Source organism: Apus apus, chromosome 9, assembly GCF_020740795.1.
Source record: "Apus apus isolate bApuApu2 chromosome 9, bApuApu2.pri.cur, whole genome shotgun sequence".
Classification (NCBI taxonomy): Eukaryota; Metazoa; Chordata; class Aves; order Apodiformes; family Apodidae; genus Apus; species Apus apus.
Window position 1 is genome coordinate 17,469,711 of NC_067290.1, and position 22,778 is coordinate 17,492,488.

At 43.9% G+C, this 22,778-nt stretch overlaps 1 protein-coding gene across 5 annotated transcripts in view; it reads right to left on the reverse strand.

Moving 5' to 3' along the window:
• Positions 1–22,778, reverse strand: part of FOXP1 (forkhead box P1) — a 380,894-nt gene that overhangs the window by 101,756 nt on the left and 256,360 nt on the right. For all 5 annotated transcript variants that reach the window (XM_051627372.1, XM_051627371.1, XM_051627369.1 and 2 more), the window contains one exon: positions 10,664–10,780. In XM_051627372.1, the coding sequence (XP_051483332.1) occupies positions 10,664–10,780 (117 nt within the window). The remainder of the gene's footprint in view (positions 1–10,663; positions 10,781–22,778) is intronic.

The window sequence follows — 22,778 nt, forward strand, 5'->3', positions numbered from 1 at the left end:
ACTTCTATTGTTTTTTTGGTTTTTTTTCCCCATTGAAAGATGGGAGAATTTTCACAAGTGGTTCTGATTTTGCCTGTTGCTTCATGACTGTATAGATAAAAACCCAGTTTCTTCCAAAAATTGGCTGAATGCACAAAACACCATTTGCTAGGACAACAAATTCCTTGGGACAGGAATTTTCCACAGCAAATGTGTACCACACCTACACAACAGAAACCAAGCCCACTCGAGGCACTAGACACAAAGTATGAATAACTCTTTAGCCCGAAGTTTTGATGAGGAGCAAAGTGCACAAAGCCAACCATCCTACTGAGAAATCCCAGCAGGTATGACTGTTGTCATTGTGCAAACTGGAACTAATCATGCTGGTACTACTGGAGTGACTTTGGTGTAAAACTGATTGGAAAGAAAAATTAGAGGTAGAAAACTAAACCCCTCTGGGATCCATGGACTCCAGCATGTCACTTAAACCCAGGATAAACCTTGCCTCAGCTGTTTAACCCATAGCTGTAACCAGAGGTCCATGTGGCTGCACAGATGTCACTAAAAGTTTGAAATTGAGATGTGCCACACAGGCTAGTAATTTAAAACACAGCAAAATATTATCTGAAGGCATACCACTTCAAAAAAAGCATGCCACAGTGACAGAACTGGCATGAAAGCATTGGGATTTGATAATCACACATACCACTTTAAAACCCCTCCACTGGTGCGCTCCACAGCATCACATACTCACTGCACACTGGCACACGGCACGAGCTATGGAGCAGCAACATGATCCTCTGGACACATCACAACAGAGGACAATTTTCTGAGGGGCAAGCAGCACCAGGGTATGGCAGTGGTGCCCTCAGCAGCTCCAGAATGGGCACTGCTGCCTCCTCATGCTGCTCCCTGACACCCATCACTACCTGAGCTCCTCCCTTCATCTCCCCACCTCACTTCAAAACTCAATTTCAAAACTTTTTCCACTAGACACGCTAAACCCAGGATGTAGATTTTCCAATTAGTCTCTGTTTAAACATCTGTTGGTAGACTGCATTTAATGTTAGTTAGTTGAGCAAAGCACAATTTGATTAGGCTGTCTGAAACGGAGCCAAAGTCTGCAAAATAATAGCTCAATTAAATTTTGTTTTGCTTTCATTTGTCTTATACTTTCTTGAGTGTGATACAGTTGCATATAATCAAGTAAGCTAATTCCTTTCAAAATGAGAGATTTCAGTGCCTTTTCCATCTCCCCTCATTGTTTATTTAATAATCTCTTCCATCTTCTCCATGCTTCATCTAACTTCATCCTGACACAAAGTACATTTCTTGTGCCTTCAGTCTACTTTAATTTTCTAGGCTTTCAATGACTTGAGATTATGCACCATTAATGTTACACCGTAAAGAGATTAGCAATTTATAAAAGGCAGATTACGCTTATCAGGAAAATAAAAACATTTCAGCAATGCAACAGCCTTTCCTTTGCACACACCACAAAATATTTTGACAGCCTGACGACACAGCTGTAAAACTATCAAGCTCTGACGCCACATCCAAGCTGCACTTCCCATTGTTTTCCTGGGTTTAGTTTCTCCTTATTCTGTTACGTTGCACTTGTTGCCCTGAAACTTCAATGTTAGCTCTAGAGATTTAAACACACGAGGCACACAGCTGCTCTCCTCCGCTGAAGCAAGCTAGATCAAAATGCCTCCTTTCTCTCTTGCCTTTTTTTTTTTATTCTTGCCTCTTTTTAAACCAATTGCTGTACCTCAAGGATTTCTGGCAAAGTTGATGGTTTCAGGGTAAAATTCTGCTCTGTGAACATCACTGCAGATCCTCCAGTGCCTACTGCTTTCGGTCAATGCACGAGGAACACTAGAGCTTCCCCACGCTGACAAAACTTTGCCTTAAGAATTATAATAAATTTAAAAGTCACACTAATTTAGCTGCTATGTAGATGTGTATATGATTTAAATTTCAATATTTAAACATTAACTTCCTTCACACTTCTCTTAAAAGAAAAAAAAAAAACAACACATGCATCCTTTGAGAGAAGAGGTTTCTTCTATCGGAGATTTTTGATGCATACGACTTTTTCTTTAGTGTTGTGTTTTTTTTAACATATCTCTTGCAAAGTGTGAACACAAAGGGACAAGCTGAAATAGGTATCTGGCAGGCTCTTCCCCAGCACGTGCTGCTGAAAGCCACAAGTACTACTGCAGTTGCTAAAAATCTGTTATTTTGATGCAGAAAGGGACTCCTCCAGCACCGGTCCTGCCACAAGCAAGTACTTTAAAACACTCCTGCAACAAAATAGTCTTAAAAATTAGTGGAAGCTAAAGTCCATGGAAGTTCAAAATGGGATATGTCCTATTTAAAATGTAGAGAGCTACTAAATATGACAACCATCTGATGTATGAAAATTATTCACAACCAAAAACAGACAGTCTGGAAATAGCTGGGATGACTTCATTTAGACAGAATTACCCAAATCTGTTTCTAATATACACAGTACACATAATAAATTTTTACAATATGACAAGGAAAACAAACTTAATAAAAGTTCCTGATCTTTTGTTACACAAGCAAGCTATAGCCATGATATGTTTAGAATATTTTGCCCATGATATCACAGCTAAGTAACAAAAGCAAAGCAACACAAAAAAAAACAGTTACTAGGTATGACTTCACCTTGCGACTCCCGTAATGATGTCGCTGCACCCATTGCCCCAGTGGTGCCACCTTCCCCAACCTACACCCGTGCTCCACAACTGCTTTTGACTAATAATTTCCTTTTCTCCTTCTCCCAGACACCCCCTGACTCGGGAAGCTGCGGATCTCTATGAGGAGGGTTTGCTTTTTTCCAACTACACCAGGACTCATCTGAATGGTAAGAGATTTTTAGCCTGTTTCCTTCACTCCTGGTTATTTGACAAGTGCTTGAAAACCCTGTTATAAACAATCTCTGTAGGAAAACAGATGATGTCTTACGATCACAGAAGGTAATTTTTTCAAGAACCCAACTTTTTGAGCACTTCCCAGATGCACCATGTCAATCTTCCTGCGTTTGACTATCTCAGCTGGTTTTCCAGCCCAGGCGTTTCGCCAGGCAGGCCGGACTGCCCCTCGTTGTCACTTCTGTTCAATGGCACTTGCACCCACTGCTGTTATTCCAGGCTTCAGGAAATCTAACCACTGGACAGGCTCCAGCGCTGCACATTAATAAGTTGCAGATTGCGGCGCTCTAAGTGCGAGTGCGCCCGCGCGAGTCAGATCAGGGCCACAGTTTGTAGGAAGGGGGGCAAAAAACAGTAGTTCAAAAATGCTGCTTGCTCAAATTGACAGAAAAGTGACCCCTACACTTCATCAGAAATTCCTGCAGACTGACAAAATAAAGGAGTTTGCTTTTATCACACACAGTAAGACTCATATGGAAAAATGGAAACACTACATCACTCGACCTCAGGTTGCCCCCTTTTCAACCGCAGATGAATATTATGTATATAAATTGTAAATCAATTTGAGATGTATTAAAAGAGATTCTCTTTTTCAGTATTAAAGGTTCTACCTCTTAATCTCTAGATTTATTTGGTAATGTCAAGTAAACGAGAAAGACTTCATTTCCATAACTGCATTTTGTTACTCTTAAGTCTATTTAGCATCTCTGCATGGTGTTCACATAATTTCCTACACTTCGCTTGCATCAGGAAATAATGAGCAAGTATCACTTACCCAACACTGAGTCACAAATATTTGCCTACATTAACAGGGCATTAAAAGCCATTTTAAACAAGTTAAGGAAATTGTGCTAAGCCTTTGAACCGTGATTCAGTACTTTGAGAAATTAAGAAACTTTTCCTCTTCTACAAGCAAAAAAGCCCAGTTGCTGCAACCTCCTTGTAACAACATCAGGTCCTGGTGCAGACTTTCCTCTTAGAGTCCCCACACAGTGGATTTTTTTGCTTAATGAAGCTACTTCTGAATTTTTCCTACACTCAGTGCTGGGTACTTTGAAATTTCAATCTTTTCACATCCTTGAACTCTCATCAACATTTTTTTCCAGACTGTGTCAATAAAATTGATTACTTGCAGTTCTGAACTCTGTTCCGCATGTGGAAATAAAACAATTTGTTTTAAAGTATTTTCTGAAGAAAGCAGAACTTGGCAAACGTATCTATAAGATCTAAAAAAAAAAAAAAAGAAAAAAAAAAAGGGACAAACCAACCCAGCAAGCCTTCTTCCCCACAAAAAGCAAACCAAAAAGAAGCCAGCAAACAAAAGAGAAACAACGTTTTGATTTTATCACGGCAGCAACTCGAGCTAAATTCCTGACATCCACATCATCAACCTCACTGTTGTTCCCCTGACTGATGTATCTCCCTGTCGGATATGAACAATCTTTTTGTCTTTAATACACTCATTAATTTGTTATCAATTCTTGCTCTCTCCATACCATGGCCTGAGAGTACCTCAGCAGTGCTGGAGTAATCACACAGGGAGGGACCCCTGACTGCCCGGCCGTGGAGGTGCCTCATACCTACAACCAATCTGTTGCTTTTACAAGTTTAATCTCAGTATTAAGGAGCTGATTGTGGAACCATGTCGCTAGAACATCTTCAACCCAGCTGTACATCATATAAACTGCCATGGGGGGGGGCAGGCTCCCATGATTCTTAGCAGCAGCACATACCTTTAACTCCCTCATCTGTAATACTACAAAATACTGGGCTCATTTCTTCCCAAGCACAAGTGGACTACCAGCAAGGGTCCAACAGTGTTATTCCTAATTACCTTTTTTTCACTCTTGATCCTGTGGCGCTCATAATTAGTTACCTGGGGCTGCAATCCAATTTGAAGTGATGACAAGAAAGTGATCCATGAAAAAGTAATAAGTTAAATCCAATTTCAGCCTTCCTCTAATTAAATGCACATGGAACTAATGACTCAAACCCTACCATTTCAGTGATAATGGTAATTAGCGAGGTGGGAGTCACTCTCTTTTTTCAACACTGTAGGTGTAAACCACAAGGTAAAATGGCAGGAGCACTCTTAATTACATGTGTCATTTTGTCAGCGATTTACACATTTCTGACCAGTCAGAAAGGTTTCATTTGTTTTTCCCTTCCTTAAGGTGGGTAACACACGGTCGGACTCAGGGACAGCCAGCCCCACAGTCCTGCTCCCAACCTGGTCAGAAACCACATGTTTTTAAAAAAGCTACTCATTAAATGTTTAATGTCAAAGCAGAAAATCCACTAGAAAATTATATTCACGGAGCTTTAGCAAGACACATGCTGGAAATGAGGAATTCTGGGTTCTACTTTCAGTTTTGCCCCTCAGGACTGACTTCTTCAAAACATGCAGGTGGCAAACTCCCAAAGACCCCAGTGGGAGCCACATACCTGGATGCCACCAAAGATCTACAGCTCTCTGACCTTGGGCAAGTCACTGAATACCTCTCTGCTGGGGTTTACACTGCTATAAAATGAGAATAATCACATGGGCTGACCAGTACCTCACACTGCCACCTCTCCCAGTATCCTGGTACTTTCCTAGAAGCCATGTTGTTTTGGAATCATGTAATTACAGGACAATCACAGACTACTTTTAAGGAAAACAACTGCATTTGTCACCTTTCTGCTCAGTCTGAAAAGCTGGAAAAACTGAATACCTAAAGGCTTTAAAAAAATGAAAGGGCAGCAAAAAAAGGCCCACAGACTTCACTTGGAAAAAAACCCCTTAGTATCAAAATTTTCAAGCTGATCATGTAATTTTGAGGACCTGACTCAGGTTTTGTTCTGTTTGTGGGGTGCCTGATATTTGCACTTCACAGGCATATTCCAAGAACTGACTAATAGACGTCTATGATTTGGCTTGGGGATGCAAAATAAAAAGAGCTATGGGGGTCCTTTGGTAGAAACCAGGAAAACTCACCTTTGCTTTATTTCCAAAGTAAAAAATAAAAACTGAAAGATAAAAGTGACGTTTTCATATGTAAACTATTTAAACTTTGCAGAAGTGAAATCTTAACCCAACTAGAATTGGTGGCAAAATTCCCACTGGCTTGACTGAGGCCAAATTCAGATCAACTCCCATTTGAAGAGTGAAACAGAGAAGTCCTCATACAAATAGAATAAAAGCACCTACAAATTTATCTCCCCTCCTAGATTATCCGCTGAGACATAATTTCTTTATGAGTTGTTAAATTTACCACTATGTAAAAAAAGTACACTGTGTGTAAAACCTGAGGCTACAAACCTGGTGTTTTTGTGCTCCAGGCAAAACAAAACTCCTTTCCCTTCACCTTTCAGTGTTTATTACGTTGTCAAGCTAATGATTTCTTATTTCATCAAAAACAATAATAATTGCCCCCAACATCAAGCTACAGTGATTTTTTTTCCTCTTGACCTCTTCTATTTCTCAAGATACTGGAAAGAAACATTAAGATAATATAGCATGCAAATTAAAATTCTACAAAAGCCCAGCCAAAAGGCTGCTTTAAAAAGCAGCGGTATGCAAAGGCGAGGACAGCTCTGTTCTCCCAGCCTCCCCCAGTCTCACCCTGAAAATCTAAACCAAACCCAAATTCTTTTTTTGGCCGTGACCTAAAAGGAACACTTATTTTCTGTTTTGCCAACCAAAACCAAAAGTTTCCATCTTAGTTCATTATTTCTTCTCCCCAAACACACGCAGGTTATCATACAACAAATCTCATTTAATCGCATAAAAAAGTCAAGGGATGGGTTTAAATTGCAAGATACTAATTTGGATGTCCTAAATGTGTTTTCAGTTCTAACTTCCAGCTCAAAGCAACACACAACATTTACGTCTTTAAAAAAAATAATTTGTATTTTTAGTATTGCCAAAACATACATGCACTTTTACTTTCTTGGGAGAAAATGTGTCTCTTGATTTGTTTCCAATCTGTGTGCTCTTGCCAGCAACTAAAATGCTTGAAGAACCAAAATGAATAATCGTTAAGAGCATCAGCAATTAAAGCTGAAAATTTTAATCAATACATCTATTAATACAGAGATATATTTATCTCGGCCTGGAAAAGTGTGCACATTTTCAAAATCCTAAGCATACCTAGCCTGTTAAATTATTTGTTTCACAGACTCAAGGAAATCCAAATGTCTGTGGCAAATATATTATCAAACACACTGTAGTCTTTTTTTCACTTCCAGTAATTTTTGTGAGGCTGATATTTTTTTATAATCATTTCCCAAATGCTGGTTACTAAATACATTCCATAACTTTCAACTTTCTTTTGTTTGTGTCATCAGGCTGTGAAACCAAGGGTCACTGCCAAGTATAAAGCACAGCAGTGTGAGATAGGCTCAAAACGTGAGTCATCCTGTATTGGGAGATTTTTTTTTTCTCAGCTATCAGGAGAGCATATCTCTACTCCTGTGTCCAAGTTCTTATACACTAAATTGCTCAAAAATTGGTAAAAGCAGGTCTCCAGGTACACGTATCAAGGTCAAGAAACTCCAAAGACATCATTGGAGCCCATTGTCATGTAAATGCTATTGAAGGCCACTGGATACTGGGATATATTTAAGTACTGTGGCTATTTGATCAGTGAATAAAGAAGGAATATAGGAAATTATCCATGAGTTGATAACAGATTAGCAACACTCCGTATACTACATTCATTTTCCACATCTGTTTGTGGGGGTGGGGTTTATGTGACAAAGCCTACCAGCCAGCATTGAAGTGCTGAGCCCTCAACGCTCCCCTCGAGACGGCGGGAGCAATTCCAGTCCCGTGTGGGACAGCACCAGCCTCCCCTCCCAGAGTGGGAAGGGCCATGCAGCATGTCGTTAGGAGACCCAGCACCCTGGCATCCCTTCCCCCCCATTCATGCAAACACAGCCCCCCAGCACTCCTGCTAGGGAGCTCTGCACCACAGCCCTCGCCCAGCACTGCAGAGACAGGCAATGCCTTTGGTATTCCTGCTATACACCAAATCTGTTCGTCGGAAAAAAACAGGGAACTGCTAGCGGCTGTGGCTATCCAATGAGACATCTATATTTATAAACTAAGTGCAAAGATGACTCGGTTCATTATTTAAGCAAACTTTTGAAAAACAGGCACATTTCCACCACCCTCGACATTTATTCTACGTGCTGTCAGCAGCGGGTATGGCCTTCTCAGTGTGGCACCATCCAGCTTCAGGGGGTGTGGGTGCTTGCGTGGGTACAGTTTTACTCAAAAATTCTACCCCAGCACCACCATTTCCTTCCAGCAACAGATTTTCATTGCAGGGATGCACTCAGGGTCTGTTACACTCAAGAGGACTTCCAGTACATTTAAGACCACAGAACAACCAGGAGTGAAGAGGGGAGGGGAAAAAAAAAAAAAAAAAAAAAAAGACTGGGCAGTCATTTGAATCAGTGAGTGACAGGCTGGGCCAGCTCTCTGTATACATTAATAAATTAGAATTTTAATTGTGTCTCTGACTGCAGGAGCTGCTCCAGTACTTTAATACGTACCAACAATTGGCTATGTTATGGAATCCGCGATGTGGCCTTCACCGTTGACCTCTGCAACACAATTCCCAGTCTGACTACGGAAACTGTTTGGTTTGATCCTTTCAACTTATTTGAATCCTGACAAATAAGCTCACAGCTGAAAGGTCAACACAGTCATATTTCATCCTCTGGAGCTATTCTTAAGACATCTGCACAACAAAGCACTTCTTTTAGTACCTGACACCGGACCTAGCCAGCACAATCTCTCATTAAAAATGTCCCCAGTGGAAGAGTCTATTAAAAGGCATATGGATCAGCTATGGATTTACCAAATAAAATATTTTTGAAAGCATTAATGTAACGCTTTGGATTATGATGCTCTTCGCTGCCAACAAAACATATATTTGCCCAATGACAAAATGCTTCATACTTTCCGAAAGAATAATAGCTCAGCTATAAAGTGTGAGGTGTTGTCCAGCAGCCTGAGCACAAGGGTGGGAGCCAGGGACTCGTGAATCTTAATCCTACCTCTAAAACCAATTCCTTCTGTGATCCTAAGCAAGTCACTTAACCTGCTTCCCTCAGTTTCCCAGTCCAGAACTGGGATAATGCTGCTCACTTATCAGACTTTCCTTCTGGGGATGTTTTGGAGATTAGTATTTGCAAAATGCTTTGAAGATGAAATCACTACACGAAGGCTACAAGTTGTCCATGCTGGGCCAAGGGCTGCAGTTAATAGCTATTCCTCACTCAGGCAAAACTCCCCTTGAAGTCCCCGTCAGCTTTATTTGGGTAAGAACGGCAGGATTGGATCCTCTCACTTTACTGTCAAGGCCTTTAGTGATGTTGGCTTTACCTTCCATATTCTACTACATATTTAAAGAGTCTAGGATCTGTATCTTTGGAGGAAAATAATATGAAGCACATATAAAAGGCAAGAGAAGCAGCAATGCTGTCAGGGAACTCATGGTGATAGTATATCAAACTAAAAAAAAAAAATCAGAAAGAGCAAAACAGACATGAGTTTGACAACGTGCTATGACAACAAGTTAAAAAAAAAAAAAAAGAAAAAGCCCGGAAAGAATTTGGGGCTACAGAGGCTGAAGCATCAGATAGAGAAGAGCAAGATAAGATAAATGTCCCAGCTACAGGGCTTTGTGCGACTGCAGCTGAACTGCTGTGTTCAGTAACTTATTATCAGAAATACAGCGACACGCTGCAACTGCAAAGAGAGCAGGAATAAAGGCCATCACCAGCTGCAAGCCAGCAAGTGGTCAAGGGTCTAGAAGTGCTGGTTTAAGAAATACATAAAGAACTAGATACATACAATTTACCAAAACTGGCAAGTGTATGTTAGTATCTCAGATGTTTGAGGAGTGTGAACACGAGGCAAGGCAAGGGACTGACTCAGTATTTATACAAGCAGTATTACTTGGAGCAAGAGGATGGAATTAAAGTGGAAAGTTCCTGAGCGTGTGCTTTGTTATGGAAAACCATCTGAAGGAAAATAATAACGGTCCCACCACCACTTGGGATTTCTAACACTAGAAAAGGAAAAAAAAAAAAAAAAAAAAAGTGATATATGACCTAACAGGTCTTTCTTGTCTTTAACTCCTGTGATTTAACCCACAAGACTAGCAGAATGTTTTCCAAAGCTGCATATGTGTGCATACATCTCCTGTTTGGGAATGCTATATTGGTTTTAGCTTTCTGAATTCATAACAGCACAAAGCCTAATAATATTGAGATTTTACTTCTGAAGATGTCCATAAATCAGTAGACAGTAAAAAGGGTAAAAATATACTTGTGATACAATACCCAGAATTTCCCAGCATCCTTGACACAGCAAATCATTGGTTTGAGAGAACACAGACTACAAACAGGACAGCAGTCAAACAGAAACGTTAATGCAAAAAACTCCTACATACACTGACATGGTAACAAAAGCTCTTCCATTTTGTCATGATCCAACCTTACCAGATGCTAATAAAAGCTCATGCTTCTGATTTTTAAATTCTTTGGGGAATGGATTCTCAAGATCACCAAACACTGGTCCTCAAGCCACTTGCATCAACCACAGCCACTCTGTGGACTTCACCACAAGGAAGTTCCTGAAGGTCTCATCCCAGTGATCACAAGGAAGGTGCATTTATTCAGCCTCCACAAGCCCCAGCCCCTCATGGGGGCACACAGGCTCTTACCTGAAGGGCTGGCTGTTTGTCATTCCTCTTTGGGGACTTTAATCCACTAACTTGCTGCTGCTGCTGCTGCTGTTGCTGCTGCTGTTGCAGTAGAAGTTGCCGTGCCACCTGGAGAGCCTGCAAGGAAAGAAGTTTGGAAATTGAGTTTACAGCAGACAAGGTATGGGGAGCTACACACATAGCACAGGGTCAAGGCAGCCCTTGGTCTTGAGTCACTGCTCCATTTCCAAAGCACCTCAGTTGAGGAAAGCAGTGGCTTCCATGACAAAACCTCACCAACTCAGCATTTGGACACACTAGAACAATATCCCACCACTGGATTTCCCATTTTGACTATGAAGAAAACCAGCAGCAGCTGATGTTCAGCTCCTGGATGGGAACCAGGCACTTAAGTACCTGCAGGAATTCTAGAGGTGAGGATGATACAGTTTATCCCCCTCCACAGTGGCTCCCGACCCTCCTTGCTACCAGGTAGGTTCATGTGCTAATGGCTTTCAAGCTCTTCTTCTCCAGTGGGTCAGGTCAGGTTTACAGAAGAGGGCAGTCGTATATCACTGCCTGCTCTCCTGAGTGCAGCAGAAAGAGAAGTTTCTGGAATATTGTGGTAGAAGGAAGAGGAGAGCCAGCAGCAGGCAGAGCTGTGCCAAGTCCCAGAAGTACCATGCTGAAGGCTGAAAAAGTTGAAAGGAGCTGGAGTGAATGCAATGAAAAGCAGAGACAACCTCTCACCCCCCAAAAAATCACCAAGACCTTAGGATTGACCTGCAGTGGGGACTCAGACAGGAGGGAGTAGAGCAGTGAAGGGCTGACGCAGCCTTCAGGATTGGGTGAAAGGAACATGATTCCAAAAGCATAAGCAGAGTATCACGTGGTGGGGGATTCTTGCAAAATCTCTGGCTAAGTGAAGGAAAAGCATCCCTGGACACGTGGGCCAGCTGCTCTGCAAGGCTCAATTTGTCCGTCAGGTGGGGAAAAGCAAGCACGAGGAGACTAAACACAAGGGTATGAAGGACAAGGAGCAAGTCCCTGCCCCGAGTCCCTCCTGGTTTCCCAGCCAGGGCACTGCAAGGATGATCCCTGCAAGACAGGCTGTGGCACAGCTGAGGCTCTGCTGGCAAGACCTGAGCCCACTTCTCCTAGAGGATTCACCAGCACTGGACTCAGGCTTTCTTGGTCTCCTTGGAGACGTTCAGTACATGTGTAGGTGGAAAAGTGGGAAGGCTGAAGACTTCATTAATATAAAACAAGAAAAATAGTCCCTTTGCAAGATGTCTACATGGAAGGAGGGAAAAAGACTTCCCTGCTCCTACTGTGTATGCTCTCTGAGTGATTTAATTAATACCTATTTAATTAAGGAGTCAGATACACTTCAGGTTTCACTTGCTTCTCCAAGTTGCAAAGTGTTTTGTCTCCGTGCAGAACCACTGGTAAAGGTGTGACTCCAAGGACTGCAAACTCGGATCCATCCTCCCAGTGAAACCTTGTTATTTTATGGCCCAGACCCCTCTTTTTACTTTTGAAGGGACATTCAGCAGCCCAGGGAGCTGAAGAACCACCACTGCTGGCCAGCAGGCCATGGCAAGTAGGGATGGGAGACCTTACTACACTCTGGCAACAAGCCCTCTTTTCAATGTAATAACAAGTCTCCACTGGATCAAAAAAACCTCTTTAAAGGTGGATGTGATTTCCAGCAGAGCTTGGTGCAACAAAGGTAAAAATCAGATTTTGCATTTCAAGCTGGCTGGTGCTCAGTGCACCTACAGCATCTCTAAAATGGTCCCTGTCCCCACGAAGGGTGCAAGAAGCTGCTGGGCATGGCTCTGTCCTTCAACACACACAATCACTCGCACTGTCAGCTGAAGGTCAAGAACCAGAAGGCCCCACCAATAAATACAAAGCAACAGAGCAAACTGCAGAAAGTACTAAGCACGGTTAAAAAATGTTATTTTTATTGAATTATCTTATTTAGCTGTTAAAGCATCTTCAAGGGTGGGCAGAGGCAGCAGAAATAAAACCTACAAGACTTAAGGGGATGGGCAAAAAATACTCACTTAACAGGGGTGTTGTATGGCTTATTTAATTAATGAATACTTGTAAAGCACTCTGAGTTGCTCAGACAAGAAGCTCTATACAGTACAAGCGCAACATATTATTATGTATTATTAAGACTGGCTCTGCAGAAGAATAATTCCAGGTAAATGTGCAATCAAATGATCATTTTAGTTCCTAGGAATTAGATTCAACAGGCCAAAAAAAAAACAACACAGAAGCCCTTCTTTCATCATACACTAAACAATCAGAACATCCCTAACCTTTCAAGCTATAGCCTTTTTGAATAAAACATCATCAACTTATAGATATTATTCCAAAAAGAACCAGTCACCATATGTGTTGTCTCTTTGAAATACAGTTGCTATAGCAGACCCTGCATGCATTTCATGTGATATGATCATATTCTATCCGTTCTGGCAGCTGAGAGGTTGCACAACTAAAATTGGCTGCCAGAAAATTTTGAAGATTCCCAGAACAAGTAGCCATGCAAGAAATGCCTGCTCTCTCCTCAAGCTGGCCCCAATGCTGTGTGTAGCTCAGCAGGGTGGCCACTGCCACCACAAACCCTTACCACAGTTGACCCCACACCAATAAAGATCTCTACCCTGGGGGCCAGGCTTGCAATGGAAAGGCTCTGATGAATCAAAGCCAGAGCTCTGACTCTGCTCCAGTCCCTCCTGCAGAGCACTCACATCCTCACACACCCACCCTTGTGCAGACTCTCCACTCGAGGTGATATCCACACCACCCTGCTCCATGTCTGGCTAGAACTTGTCCTGGTGCTGAGGCCTGGTAGGACCAGCAATGGCAAGAGGCAGGGACCAGGATGGAGGGTGAAGCAGGGGGGAAGGAAAGGGTTAAAAAGAATTAGAGTAACAAATGAGTTAGTTGGAGGGAGCATCATGGATATAAGAAGTCAGGATGGACAGGAAGCGCAAAGGGAGAAACATAGAGGGGCAGGTGTGGGTGAGATGGCAGCAGGCTAACAGCTCAGGGGACTGCAGCTGGAGATGTTGTTTCCTATCTCTCTCAATATTTTGCTCTTCTACTTATAAATAACTGTCAGCAATAAACACTAAGCATCAGATGAGCTTTGGGTTAAGATGTGGAAGGTTGTTTACAGCTCAGATCAGGTTCTTACTGAACATCTGCATCAAGTAGCTACTGTGTCCTTGGTGGTACCAGCGAACCCAGGTAGCCCAAGGATTCAGGCATTCCCCTGCTCAGACTTTCCTACCTCCTGCCTCAAACCAAGTCCTACCCCTGCCATTTTCATGTTTCATCCATGCTCCTTACACATGACAGGATGCGTAGAAGAAAGATGGCTAGTTCAGTCTAGGAAGCACCAGCCAGCTTACCTCTTCAATGCAAAGCATTTCAAGCCCATTTGAAGTGCCTTCATGAAATTAATTTGCTGATTATCAGTTGAAGCCAAATGGATACCTGTCCTCATTACGCCGGCACATCCCATTTGATCCAAGCCAACAAGTGCTGCACCTCTACCCTCTTCTCTAGTCCCATGCAGGAACCATTCCTGCGTGGAGCCCATCGCTGGATGTCGGCGTGGGAGCCTCGCTGAGGCTGCCGCCGCCGCACAGCGCTCCGGCAAGGATAGACAGGGAAATTAATTTGAGTGAAGTCAGTCCCACAACCTTCATCAGCACGGAGATTCTCAAGCAGGCCTGCACATTAATAAAGCTTCCTGTGGGAGTAGATGTTGCCTTTGATTTGCATGTGAATTCAATGCTAGTGAGAAGTGCCAGACTGTCAGACATGGAGACCAAAGTCTCTTATCTTTCCAAAAGCTTCTGTAGCAGTTTCCCCACATTTCCTTAATCATCTGCCTTGTCCTCAACTTACTGAACAGGCAGAAGACAGTAAAGCTGGACTCGGTTCAACTCCTGCTGCTGCCAAGTCCTGAAACAAGGGTGCCAGGACTGTTTACTGCTAGCCAACAGCTCTGCTAACGTGGCCCTCTCCTCACGAGCAGGTGCTCTGACATCTCCAAGATCTTTTCACACATTCCTCCCCACTGTCTTAGTTACATCCTAAGTCTCCATCACATGCTTGCATGTCTGCAAGAGAACAATTGCCAAGGGCTGTGGTAAACTAGCTCATGTTTTTGCATCCAAGCAACTGCATGCTCCTTCACGGGATGGGCAGGTAGAGACACCAAGAGCCCCTGAAACCTTAGAGGTGCTTCCAGTATCTGGGCCAGTGATTATCAGCAGCCATGTTATGTTATGCCGCTCAAAGAACTTGCAAGCCTGGACACCGCTGCTTAGGACAACCCGACCCAGATGCCAATCCTGGCCTCCAGCAGCTCATCACACAACATCGGCAATTGTCCCTCTCTCTGCACCAAAATACAAACAGGAAATCTTCCTCTTTACTGAAGGAAAAGAAAGAAAAGCATCCCCCAGCAAGCACATCTTCTGAGTGTCAAGGTTTTGGTCACTATCAACTGAGATCTGAAAGGATGACATCAGTAAAAAACTCACTACCAACCAAGTAATCTTGATTCTACTCAGTGCTACGCGTAAATGCAAGATACAGTAAATGAACTCCTGAGCTATTTTCTTATCCATTAGGAAATCACCCAGAGATACGGAGATTTTCTAGCGTAAAACTGAGACCAGTAAAAATGCAACTGAAACTCTGCACCTTAGAGACACTGCATAAACTTGGGATGGTATTTTGGAGCCCACACTGAGTGACAACCCAAGAAAATTTTAACAGCACATTCACCGTGAGATGAATCAAGCTTGTTTCATACAAAGATGCCACAGAGTAAGTGGGAAGCCCCACCGAAAATCCCTCTCCCCATGCTTAGGGAAGTGGCAACCATTTAATGTCTCCCTACTAGTTAAGTACCAGGGCGGGGGGGTGGGAAGTATGCATTTGAGATGACCAAGACAATTTTATTGCAAGATAGACAGAACGTGACTTGTTTGCCCAGCTGTTGTTTGCCCAGAACATCCGGCACTGTTATCACCCCCATTGCTGTTGTAATTCGACATTTTCACGCAAGAGACTCAGTATGTCAGTTTCACCCTCCTCTTCAGGCAAGTGCTGGCCCAAGGGTAAAAACGTAGCCCTCCCTTTGACTTCATGTGGCTAGAAACTCCCAATTTGGGAAGGGGGCTGGGGAAGGGAGATACTCTGGAAAAAAGAAGTAGAGCTTTAAAAATAGAAATGCAGCTTAAATGCCATATATTTGCTTACAGTGTTAGTACATAAGGAAAACAGTAACAGGATCCAGTCCTATGGAGCCTCTTGCTAACTTGTTCCACTGCTGCAGCCAGTACAACAAGGCACTGACTCTCCAACTGTTTTTCCATCAGCCTCTTTCTATTGAAGAAAAAGAGCTCAAGCTCCTCCCTTCCAATCTGTTCCAACCGATATTAATATCAAGGAGCTATTCATGAAATATGAAGACCTACAGCTATAATGGGCCTGACTCTTAGCGCCAGGAGAAGCTTGTTTCTGCACCTGAGGTTTATCAGGCATAGAAAGACATCCAGAAAACTGCAAGACACATAGAAAGGCATGTACATTGTAGGGCGAAGAGATGAGCAACAGACATGAGGATGCAAAAGAAAGCGGTGCCCTGTCTGACTGCCAATTCCCAGGGCACTTTGGCAGTAACTGGTTGCCTCTGAGGTGGAGAAGCATGCACGCAGAAGTGGCAAGAGGGGCATAAAACAAAAGCCCATGTGTTTTTACAGATTCCTAAGTATTTTGGGCCTTTCCAGGTGGACAAAACTGCCCATCATGAAAGCAACTTGAGAAAGGAGGAAGGAATGTTCCCAGAAACCAGAGATGGTCCTGCATTCATCTGAAGTGTCCAAGCAGTAAATCTGGAAAGTTACTCACCAGCCAAGATAGTAATCTGTCCATTTTTTTAGTTATGGTCATTAAAAAGCAAAACACAACACAACAAGCAAAGAGCGATGAAACAGAAGATACTTTAAGGGCAAAACCTACAGCTGGAGAAAACATAATGCTACCCCAGTCCCACCCTCCAGAAGCAAGACCTTATGTGTCCATCTCTGAGAAACAGCAGATAGCCAGATCCTTGCACAGCTGAGATGGCTGCTGAGCTCTCCCCAGCATGTTTGAGGTGAACCATGGCTTTGCAGCACCAGCCATGCCGTTCTCCCACCATCTATTTTTCCCCAAGTTTTGCAATGGCTTTAGGCACTGAGGAACTGCCTGCTCGGCAGCTAAAGGGGCCTCTCCAGGCAGAGGCACTGCCCACCTCTCAGAAGGGCTTCTGGCTTCCCTGTAGTCTCACAAAGCAAGTACCTTTGTTTCTTCTGGGTGGGATGAGGGGGGATTTAGACTCAGCCAGCAATTTCTCTTCTTTCTCAGCTCCCATCTGTCCTCACACCCCGCTCCACTCCACAGCTGCTCCCAGCAGAGCGGCAAGATGCAGCTCACAAACCCGGATGCACCCAAGCTTCAGAGCTGCTTCATGTCTCTCCCACTCCTGCCTCCTCTATCTCCTCTCCTGCGACACCCTCTTCTCCTGGAGCAGCAGATGTAGAGGAGCAGTGGTAGGAGGCAGACACGTTGGAGGGGAGCCCTGCTGCAGCTCTCCTCCGACAGGCTGAGGAGCCGCACAACGTGTGGAAACCGGCGAGGAGCGGCGCAGTGTGCAAAGGGAAAAAAAATAAAAAATAGTGCAAAGCGACAGCAGTGGGTAGTGCTGTTCCTCTGGGAGGAACAGAACAGGGGGAGGTGAGAAGAACCAACTAGAGAGAATAGGAAAGGAACCAAAACGAAGAGGAGGAATAAAATGTAGAAGATGCAAAAAAGGGAAGCAGATGTTCTTGCAGCACTTATTCCCTCTGACATTCGTCCCCAGCTCTTTCATCTTCCTCCGTAACTGAGAAACAAGCTGCTATGTGCTCCCTCCCCGTTCCAATCATCCTGACCCCTCTGAGCCACATGTCAGAAAGAGCCAAGGCCAAGAACCCCAACACTGCTCTCGGCACCACAGCAGGGAAGCCTGGGAACAACTACAGGCAGGAGATGGGGCTCTGCTATGGGACACAGCTAGGATCCAACACCACCTTGGTGAAGCAGCTCTGCTGTCCAGCTTCCTCACCAGCCTTGTATTCGAATTCCCCCTGCCCCCATCTCATCCTCTCTTTCCTCATTTCACTAAATAATCCTCCTCCACCTACTCTGTACCCAACTCCACAGGCGCTGTGAGCCAGGGGAGATGCTGCCAGCAGCCTGTCCACAGCACCTTGCTCAGCAGGAGCTCCTCTGCAAGGCTGGCCCCATCCAAGGGGCTACCAGCCAGCTCCTCAAATAGGAGAGCTTCAACAACAATCCTTTGTTGAATCAAAGTGATCAGCTGGCCCTGCAGGGTTTACTTAGATGCAGCTGACTTATCTAGCCAAGTGACTAATGGGCAATTCCCATGCTGGAAAAAGAGAAGGGTCCTGGAGGTCCACATGCACAAAACCCAGCTCACATCCTGTCCCTGATGTGACGGGGGCAGGCTTGGAGCAAGGGAGCTGGCAACATGCCTCGCACTGAAGCATCTCCTAGAATGGTTCTGTCACAAGGAAGGAAGATGAGTCTTTTTTTTTCTTCCAGCAGGCTTAGTTTCTTTCCTCTGGAATAGATCCTGGCTATCAGTTGAGGAGATCCCCTCCAGAAAAAGGCACTGGAAACAGAAACCCTTTCTTCCAAACCCACAGGGTGGAGCCGCCTGTGCCCCAGAGCTGCTACACTTTGTCTTTGTGGGTGCTGAGGTTCCTTCTGCTAGCAGGACAAGACAACTTGATGATTCTGCCCTGCCACCCCTCAGCCCATCCCATGGCTGGCAAGGTTCCTGCCAGCCCCACGAAGGGGAACAACACAGATTTGCCTCCAAAACACCTGATTTTAATTTTGTAATTTATTCATGAATTCCACCAACTTGAGGGGAAATGTGGTGGAGTTATGTTCTTCAAATACCCAGAGATGCAAGCAGGATGGAAGGGGGCAGGCGGCAAGAGGCAGCAGGGTAAGAGCTCCAATTCAGCAAACCCCAGAAACCTGCAAACCCCAAACCAGCCACAACTGTGACACAAATCCCGTTCTTGAGGCACAAACGGAACGCTCAGGCAGTTACACTGTAAAAACACCTTCTGTCTCCTCTTTTAAAGAGTCACAGTCAAGACTCATCAAAGCCATTTAAAAAAGCATCTGGCAAAAAGTTCCCAAACATTAAAAATGGCTCTCTTTATTTTGGCATGTCAAGATTCACAGCATGTAGCGGTCTGTACCAGCAAGAAAGGAGGGATGGGCCAACACATCCTGGTAAAATGAGAAAGGATACAAATCTTGGCTCCTCGCACAAACTGAACCAGAACTGAACTATGTCTGAGTGATGAAAAAAAAATCTTATGGGATTTCCAGCTCGTTTCTGTAGGCTCGAGATCAGATTCTGAACTACTGTGTTTATCCAAAAGTGAACCAGACCTTTGAATATTTGGAGGACTATTCATTGCTCAGCCACGTTTTTCTTGGATGTCAAAGCACGGGAAGTTCTCATATTTTTTAAAAGAGAAAAGAAGAGGGATAAGGTGGGGGGGAGAAAGAAGAGGGCCCTTCTGTTGCTACAACATAAATAGTATATTGCATACAGCTGTTTGCGCGCTTCCCTGTGTGGTCAACAAAACCAGGAACATATTTTAAGCTTGTTTTCCAAAACACTGTATGACAAACTTGTACTCAAGAGGCCCAGGAAATAAAGGCCCTGACTGTGGACATCTCACCAGGCACCATCAGACACTCGTTGATGTTGAGTGAAAGAAGGAAGCAAAATGTTGGGACAGCCGAAAACATGGGAAATTAATACTGCAAACTTCAGCACTTTGCACTTCAAGCCTATGGCACAACCTAATTTACAGCAGCTTCTAAAAACCTTAATTTTAAAAGATTCTGGCAAAGCAAAAACAGCTAAGGTTCAGATGCAGGTGACAAAAATGATTAGAGGCCTCAACAGATACAAGGAAAGATTGATAAGGGTGGGAGTGTTTAGTTTAGCGAAAGATGAGTAAGAGGGGAGATGATAAAAGTACACAAATTGTGACTCGGCCTGAGAAGGTACATCTGGTGCTATTTGCCATTTCTCATAATGCAAGAGAAAGGGGACAGTGAATGAAGTCAGGAAGCAACAACCAGAAAGAAAAAAAAAAAAGGCAGATAAAGGGATTTTTTCTTTTTTTCTTAATACACAACTAATAATTACTCTCTGGAACTTACTGTCACAAGATATCACCAATGCCAAGAGCATGGGGAGGATGCAAAGAAAGGATTAGACACTTGCACAGACAGTAATGAGAGCATTTACAGCTACCTTTGCAAAGATAAAAATATAAATCAGGGTACAAATGCTTACGCTTCAGAGCATGAACCAACCTCTAATTGCTGGAAGCTAGGAGGAAACTTTCCCCCATGGACAGGTCCTCTAACTGTCCTTCATGGGCTTCTGCCCAAGGACTACAGGCAGGGCTGGAGAGACCCTGTGTCTGTCAGGATGCAACCACTCCCGCTCCTCTGATTTCCTGGGTACTTCCACACCACTGACTCCAAACCCTGTTTTCCAGCCCATCCCGAGCCCCCTTGACTCTCAGGGTGCCACTGGCACAGGGTGGCTGGCCGCATCCCCCAGCCCAGCCCCTGCCCACGTCACCTGGCCCCAAGCCACTCATTTCCTCTTTCTTCTCTGCACCACATTGAAGTTTCAGGTCCTTATTTAACCAGCCCTTCCTCTCCCTGGTATTTCGACTGCCATTTTTTCCTCCCTCAAATCGAAACACTCAGTCCCTGCCACCCATTTGGGCTCCCCCTAAAGCACCGATCCCCCGAGGCTGGCAGGCAAAGCATCCACCTCCTCCTCCCCAGCCCCAGCAGCCATGCACATAGTTGAATGCAACTTCAAGATGTCAGGCAAATTTTCCTTTTTTAGATCTGAAGCTGTTCCACAGAGGGAACCTCCGTCCCCAGGAGGACCCTCCTGCCGACACGGCACCTGCGGGGCCGCGGCAGTCAGGCGCTATTACGGACCGTGGAGCTCATCAGCGCGCTGGAGCTGACATGCCATTCGGAGAGACAAAGAGAGATTTTGAAAGCAAGTCAGTCTATTAAATTTATACCTACCTGCACAATGTGAAACAAACCACATCTCGGTTTCCTTTCATGTGCATGACAGTCTTAACTTGTTTCTTTTAATCCCATAAAAGCAGCTAAAGCAATGCAACATGCTTCCCAGAGATGAGGCAAACCTGTATTTTACTTCCTGACAGTGATTTAGTTTATAGGGTGTAGGGTGTTCTTTTTCAGGGAAGATAATGAGCATTGTCCTAAGCTGGTATTAAAAAGGAAATACTACACGCTACATGCTAGACACCTGGCATTTTAAAAAGAATCACATAAATTTACACTGTCTGTAACGGACCAAATGCAGCTGCAACCCCCCATGTTGTACAGACTCCAACATGGGCAGCAAAAAGATCCCAGCAGCATTCTGCGAGGCTTTCCTCAGAAGTCAGCACCCTTCTGTCAATTCAAAGTGCCTCTTATTTAGTCAGTCCTACCCCAAGCAGGACTAGGGAGAGGACTGGGGATGTGCTGAGGCAGAAATGACTACGTAATAAATCCAGTAAATCCAAAGGGGTGAAGCAGTAATCCATGGAAACGTTCCACACACGAGGGGGTTTTAAGTGTCTTTAATTCCCAGCTGCAAACCCAATGAGCTGCCAGGAGGCGGAGACCACTGAACACAAGGGGTTAATGGCCTTGCTAAAGAAAATTATACACATAATTTCCTTTTATCATAAAACAATACGTTTATTATTTTCTGTGTATCTGTTAAAGGGCACGGCCTTCTGAGTGGAAAACAAAACACAGCTCGGTCACATGTTTATTTGCTTCAGCTACTCCCTTTCCCTTCTGATAAATAATCAAACATGCCATCCAGAAAAAACAAAACCAGTGAGCTGGGAAATTTGATGGTCATCAAATAGACTAAGATACCAAGAAAAGCAGCCCACTGTTCCCACAGTGAGTTTTCTGCCCCACACCTACACTAACATCTGAGTAAATAACTTCAGTCACTCTTTCCATTTTCCCCATGCAATTACTCCTACTGTTAAACAAATTGTCCTTAAGGCAGTTGCAAACACCATTTTTTTCCCCTGCAAAGTAGAACAACTTCTGAACATTAAAAAGCCAGACTAGCAATATATTTTAAAAATATGTTTGTTGTACTTGTGGTTTGGCTGAACACACAGCTTGATTTCTCTCTCTCTCACTCTCTTTTCTAGGAAGATGGGAGTGTATGGTTTAAAATTTTTAAGTGCATTTGGATCTCAGAGAGGCAGGAAGAGCCTCGAGGAGGATGGGTTTTCTCCATAGGACAAGCAGCATATTTCCCCTTTTCACTATATGAGCACCACAAATGCTGACCCAAAAAAAAAAGTTACCTGCTATTTCAGTGGACTTTTGAGGAGGCTGAAACAACCGAGAAATAGCAAGTAGTTTTTTAAGTCACTTAAAGAGAGGGAAAAATCCAGCATATGTGTTGCTACACTGATTACCCAGAGGATCTACACTATCTTCCAACAACCCCTGAAGACTATTCATACGACAATCATTAATACTGAAAAACTGCGGAGAAAATCCCTCACGTGAGAAGTTAACAACCATTACCCGGCGTGAGCACGCTTTCCCTTTCCTTTTGTAGTACCACAGGTCTAAACAATAGTCATATGAATGAGATAATAGCCATGCTTGTCTCAGCAGCCTGATTTTTATTAGCATGAAATTGGTACAAATATTAGCGAGGCTGGTTCGCAAGCGGTGCCAGAGCCACGATGCAAACAATTTGCAGAAAACAAAAGCGACTCGGAGGGCTCACACCTCTCTTCTGCTGCCCAGAACACCGGCCACGTTTCCTTTTATTCAAACGGTTTTGTTTTGGTTTTTTGCCACTTGTACAAGTGCGAGAAGCCTCAGCACCCGGCGAGCAGCAGGGACGGGGAGACACGGCTGCTCC